General features: G+C 38.1%; 1 protein-coding gene across 1 annotated transcript; it reads right to left on the bottom strand.

Moving 5' to 3' along the window:
* Nucleotides 1-5,729: 5,729 nt before the first annotated feature.
* Nucleotides 5,730-6,404, bottom strand: LOC104824649 (extensin-like). The gene is made up of 2 exons (XM_019203862.1): nucleotides 6,062-6,404; nucleotides 5,730-5,916 (listed from the first exon to the last, which is right to left on the bottom strand). Exon 1 carries the CDS (start codon nucleotides 6,284-6,286, stop codon nucleotides 6,080-6,082), a length of 207 nt encoding a protein of 68 aa, XP_019059407.1. The 5' UTR covers nucleotides 6,287-6,404; the 3' UTR covers nucleotides 5,730-5,916; nucleotides 6,062-6,079.
* Between the last annotated feature and the right edge of the window lie 193 nt (nucleotides 6,405-6,597).

The following is a 6,597-nucleotide window of genomic DNA, read 5'->3' as shown; positions in this document are numbered from 1 at the left end:
TTTGCATATCATATCACTTTGCATTAGTTGCATTTACACGTTTCCCTTTTTGTTTTTTCATATAGATGATTTTTGTTAGATTTGCATAATTGCATATGACATATAGATATAGGTTCATATAGGTTCGCGTGCATACCTCGGACACCCGTTTTGAACATCATTTGGAGGATTTGTGAGATGATAGAGTAGGACTATCTTGATGATCGAGTGACTTTGTAGAGCGTGGTTGAACCGTGTTGAATTGATAGTTCTCCAGACTTTCTATATATAGTTTGTGGGATGAGGTTGCTGTTTGGAACCTACGGAGTTGATACGACCATATCCAGGTTATATGTTTCTTGTAGAACCTTTTCCGAGTCTTGCAGGTCGATGAAATCTAGTTCAACAATTGCCTTGGGAAAATAAAGCATCTCGACGCTCCGCTGTCGGAATCTCGTCAACGAAAATCGTTCGAGGACATGAGTGCATCGATTGATGGTTCGGGTCTAAGTTGTGGGTCGGACATCGCATCAAAAGAAAAAAAATATATAAAAAACAAAGAGAAAAGAAAAGAAAGAGAGAAAATGATGTCCTTCAACTTCAACGTCCTAGAAACCCGAGGTGCTAGCGTTCATTAAAGAAATTCTACAAAAAGGTAAAAATCCAGGTACAGAGTAGAACTAAGATCGAATAGGCTAAGTTGAGATAAGGATAGGTTCGGAAATAGGCTTGGTGTGTTGTAGAGATTCTAATGGGTTCTAGGTGGCAATAAAAATCCCATGGCTAGGTAGATTAGTCTTTGGTAGGAAGATCATAGTAGACCGGTTTGAGTACGATTCTCGGGAAACTAGTATTGGATGGATGTTTTGCTTTTGATCTCTCGCGATGATGCTATTTGATGTTCGTCATTCCCTGTTTTGCAGATTTTATTCCTTCGTTCTTTACTCGAGGACGAGCAAAGGTTTAAGTCTGGGGGGATTTGATAACTCCTATTCTTCTCTATATTTTGATGAGAGTTTGTCTAGGTTTTACAGGATAATCACATGCATTCATAGATATTCTAGGCGTGTTAGGATACAAAACCCGGTTGTGCTCTAGTTTTGCAGAGTTACAGGTTTCGGAGATGATTGGACTCGAAAAGGAGCTAATTGGAACGTTAAAGGAGAAGTCCGGATGAGATGCTCATGTTGCGACATCAATAACTTTCTCTACAGAGGTTCAAATCGTGCGAGACTTATACCATTGGAAAGATCACTTCAAGAGCTTCACGTGGACACCAAAATCGCGTAAATCCGACACTGGAGCAGAAAGTTACGAGCGAAATCGTGAAGGCCAGAAAACTGCCAGCGTAGGGCCGGATCCAACTGGATCCGGTCCGGATCAAGGACGCAGAATTCGACCCCAGGAATCTGGATCCGGTATCCACCTGGAATCGGTCCGGATCCAGTTAACCCTAATTCGCGATTTTCAGCATTGGAATGGGATTAGAACTCTTGGGAGCCACCGTAGGGTTATAAAAAAGCCCTAGCCACGTCCTAGTAGAGGGGAGAACCTCAGAGAATACCTAGATACAGATTTTGGAGAGCTTTTGGGGAGCGAAGAATAGAAGTTCACGGGATTTCGGGAAGAAGAAGGAAGATTCGATCGTGGAGACTACACATCTACATGAGACTTTCTTTCCTCTCTTTTATCTCTTTTTCTCTGTTTTTTCTATTGTTTTCTATGAACCTTGAGTAGATCCATGACTATGGGTTAGGGATTCGTATGTGTTTTGGGTATGTTTGAACCCTAACTTGGATTTCGGTTTTGATTTGATTCGGTTCTATTGATTTGCACTTTTATTGGATTGATGTTTGCTAACCCCTTGATCAATTATCTTGGATTCTGAACTACATAGAGATATGGGTTTGTTTCGGATCAAAATCAATAGGATAGATCGTATTATTCACATAGAGATATGGCTTAATCGATCTAGGGTTGATGACAGCGTTCTTCATGCATCTAGGGTTAACTTGAATAGATCGAGAGATTGACGAGTTACTCTGTAGGTAGGGAGTTAGTAGACCGAGAGGTGAATTCTCTATCTTTGTTGCTTGATGATTCCCGAATACAAGTCATAATCGTTATTCATGCATGCTTAGTAAATACCCATACACGCGAATACGATCCCAACACCCGTAGTCATCCTTGTTTGATAGGTTACTCATTTCACTTGCTTTCTTATTTCGTTTCACATAGATTCCACACACTTCCATCATTACTTGCTTGCTTGCTTTGATCTATTTTCGATCTAGATTTGGATTTAGCAACTGGTCCTCGTGTTCGACCCCGTGTTACGACGATCCGTATCCTTGCGGTGAGTTGTGAATCGGGTTATAGATTTTATACTCGGTACACACGTATCACCTACCTCAGAAGACTATCGCCAGCTGCTCTCTCGTCTTCTGCAAGTTGCCTCAGTTGATTCTCAACCACCCTCAGCTCCTCCACCGCTTCTCCATGTCGAAGGTGATTCTGTAAACCACCCTGTTGATTCCTTTGCTGAGCGTAATCTGAGTTTGCAGGATTTGGCTTCACGGTCTCGCGACACCCAGGAAACAGCGTCGCCATCCTCTGCTCCTCCCGATGCTCAAGTCTCCCCAATGTTCTCTGCATCTTCGGTACCTCTGTCTCCTGCAAATGAAATCACCGAGCCCAGGGGGAATGATCGATCTCCGACGCCGGCACAACCACCGCAGCAACCATCGTCTCCCGTAAACCCATCTGATCCACAGGGAAGCCTCATCACGTCAGGTGGTGTTCGCCGCAGTGCCCGAATCCAGGAAAGAGGCGCCAAACCTGGTAATTCTGTATTGTACCCAATTCAGGATTATTGCACACATTTATACTCTGATGAAGTTTCATTTTTTAGTGAATTAACCAAACATACAGAGCCCGGATCATACACACAGGCGAAAACCATGGATGTTTGGCAGGTGGCCATGAAAGATGAGCTAGCTGCTCTGGACAAAAATAACACATGGCAGATTGTCGACAAACCGTTGGGTAAAAACATCATTGGCAGCAAGTGGATTTATAAAATCAAATTCCGAAGCAACGGGTGACGATGTTGATGGAATTGCACAAACTAAGCTTTTCTTGCAGCACACATTTGACATCAAGGACTTGGGAGAGCTAAAATATTTCCTAGGCATTGAAGTTATCTGACACTCTAACGGCCTCTTCCTCTCTCAGCGGAAATATATTCTTGATCTTCTACACGACACCGGCAAGCTTGCGACCAAACCCGCCAAGACTCCTTTAGAGGATAACTATAAAGAACAACGCGAGGGGGAATTGTACACAGACGTTGAACAATATCGCCGCGTTGTAGGTAAGCTGATCTATCTTACCATTACTCGACCTGATTTATGCTTTGCCGTGAAACAGGTTAGCCAGTGGATACACACGCCAATAATCTACCATTGGCGAATGGTTGAAAGGATTCTGAAATATATCAAAGGAACTCCGGAAAAAGGCATTTTGATGAACCGAAACAATCATATTGGAGTAGTAGCCTACTGTGATGCGGATTGAGCCGGAGATAGAGTGGACAGAAAATCAACCACAGGATACTGCACATTTGTCGGAGGCAACTTAGTCACCTGGAAGAGCAAGAAGCAACAAGTAGTGGCAAGGTCGAGTGCGGAAGCGCAATATAGAGCTATGGCGAACACAACTTGCGAGATCATGTGGCTCAAAGCTTTATTACAAGAACTTGGCATTACCATCAACCAACCGATCATTCTCCATTGTGACAGTCATGCCGCCATGCACATTGCGCAGAATCCGGTGTTTCATGAGCGAACCAAACATATTGAAGTGGATTGCCATTTCATTCGTGAGAAGATAGCTCAAGGAATTATTGCTACATCATACACCAAGAGCAATGATCAATTTGCCGATATTTTCACCAAGGCATCTAACATCAAAGTGTTTAGCAATTCTCTCTCCAAGATTGGTGTCGTCGACATTCCCGAACCAATCTTGAGGGGGAATGTTAGACCAGAAATTGACAGTGACCAAGCTAAAGGCAAACAATATCAAGAAGAAGCTCGGATGGTGTCCGTAATGCAAGCAATTACACAAGAAGACCAATACGGAGTAATGGACGAGTGGCACAATCCATGGAGTGACCTTGGTATTATCATTGACTAAATCAAGGGAGCTAAACCATAAGATATTATGTTTCCATTCCTGTTATATTTAGCAACATATTCACGTTTATAATTGATACAGTTTCCATAAGCATTCGTATGTGTATTTCTCATATAAACCCTGCTGTATGGTTCGAAGCTTAATAAGTAGACAATGGAGATTTACTCTCCAGCTCTTCTTTTGAATCTCTGTCTCTAAACTCTCTCTATTACAGCAAAGCTCCCTCACGTTTTTTAGATTCTTTCATTTTATCCATGACTCGACAACCATTTCATGCCATTGGGAATGATTGAGAGATGTTATCGATTTCGAATTCAAACATCAAAGAACGCCGATCGATCATCGATGATGATATGGGTGGATTTAGAATCGGAGAATAAGATGAATAAAGAAGGGCTTATAAAATAGGGGAACCCTCCTTTTTATACAAAGGTATACGGTGAATTTACCATTGTCATTATCGAGACTGTCTGAAACCAAGCGTCTGAATCCTTATTATTTACAACATGTTCGGATCTGGAATTTCGTTTTGACATCGATTTATTCTACCAAATCATCATCCACTAGGAGAACATTATCCAATTAGATTATAAAAAAAAAGTTATCCAATCAGAAAATATGTATATATATGTACATTTTGTTTCGTCTCTAAATTTGTCTTAAAATATATATATATATATATATATATATATATATATATCAAAAAATGAAATATTTTTATTAAAACAAAATGAATTATTCCATTGGATTGGTTTCTTATATTAAATATTTTAATTGAATTTAATCATTCCAAAATATATATATGAAATTTAGTGTTTTAATTGAATTTGGGTGGCCAAAATTAATTAATGGAGATTAATCTATTTTTTTAATTTCATTGCAAATGACAGTTGTTCCTTTTTTTAGTTTTTCTCTCTGTTTTTAATTAACATATTAAAAATAGGTTTTGGTTGTAATGCTAACTTCGTCGTTTAATAGCTAATTATGTGTTGTTTTTTCAACTAACATGTTCTCGTCACCTTCCAACAGCTCACCGCGTCGGCAGCGACGGGTTCAAAAGTCAAAAGTAGATCATCCAATGGATATATATATATATATAACTCATATGGGTAAAAAATACATAATAATGTTTATAATTCAATTTAGTTTTACATATTTATACAGTTATTTTGTGTTTTCGACCGAACAATGGTTACAGTGAACACAACTAGTAATTCCATAAAAATTAGGTATGTGCGATACTCATGGAAATGAAATTAAATTCAGAAGAGCAAGACGTTCCTACCTTGTGTTTTTTTTTATCTATTATCACAAAATTTCAATAATGACAAAAAGATAATATTTACACGTAGTTTAGTTTTACATATATATATACACACACACACACATACATTTTGTTCCCAATACCAATCCGTGTCAGATTCGATGAACAGATTTTAATTTACGTGGATACGTTAACTTATATTTTTTTTTATTGTTTTATAAATCATATTAAAAACTACCGAATTATGTATGTATGTATGTATACACACATAAAATTGTTATTTGAATAATAAGATATAACGGTTATAATTTTCTTACAATGAATACAAAAAACAAACACTACAAAGAGAAAATATTAGAAACCACTTACATTTTGTGGGATGTTCATGTCATATCATATAATATGAATTTAATTACATTTTTTTTTCTACAAACACCCCATCATCATAGTGAGCTTTTCCTCAAAACACCGTCAACCTACATTGAAAAAGCACTGCAATTTTTATTTTGATGAATATAAAACACCGAACAACGAAAATCAAATGAACGGGCTAAATCCCAACAAAGAGAATTAAGATTTTAAAGGTATTCAACATGTAAATTCGGAATCTCGATTCCATACCGGAAATCGATCATCAGTTCACCGGTCATAGGTTGCAGATCCGTCAGTTACCGGTGGCGGCGGTGGCGGAGAGAAGTAACGGTAAGGAGAAAAGCTGGTCGGAGGGGGCGGAGCCTTGTATTTGTAATGTGGGAATTTATATTTAGGGGTTGAAGCCGATGAATATCCGTATGCCACAGCTATGAGGGCGATGGCGATGGTGAGAACAACCGCAAACATTCTCATCTTTAAAAAAAAACTTTAGAACTCGAAAATGGATCTGGAGTTTGAATGCTTTTGTGAGTATTAATATATATATATATATATATAATTGGCTAACAAGTCGTGTTAATATTTCTTTTCTATTTTTATTATTTATCTGTAGAAATTTCGTGAACAATTTATTCCTATTATTATATTCGGACATGTTGTGTACTATTATTCCTTAACCATACCTATATTTTATTGTTTTATAGTTTTAAACACATTTAATTAAAAATATCTTACATATATATATATATATATATATATATATATATATATATATATATATATGT

Source organism: Tarenaya hassleriana, unplaced genomic scaffold (assembly GCF_000463585.1).
Source record: "Tarenaya hassleriana unplaced genomic scaffold, ASM46358v1 Cleome40, whole genome shotgun sequence".
Classification (NCBI taxonomy): domain Eukaryota; kingdom Viridiplantae; phylum Streptophyta; class Magnoliopsida; order Brassicales; family Cleomaceae; genus Tarenaya; species Tarenaya hassleriana.
Note: the sequence above shows the minus strand (reverse complement) of the source record. Positions and strands in the feature narration are given on the sequence as shown.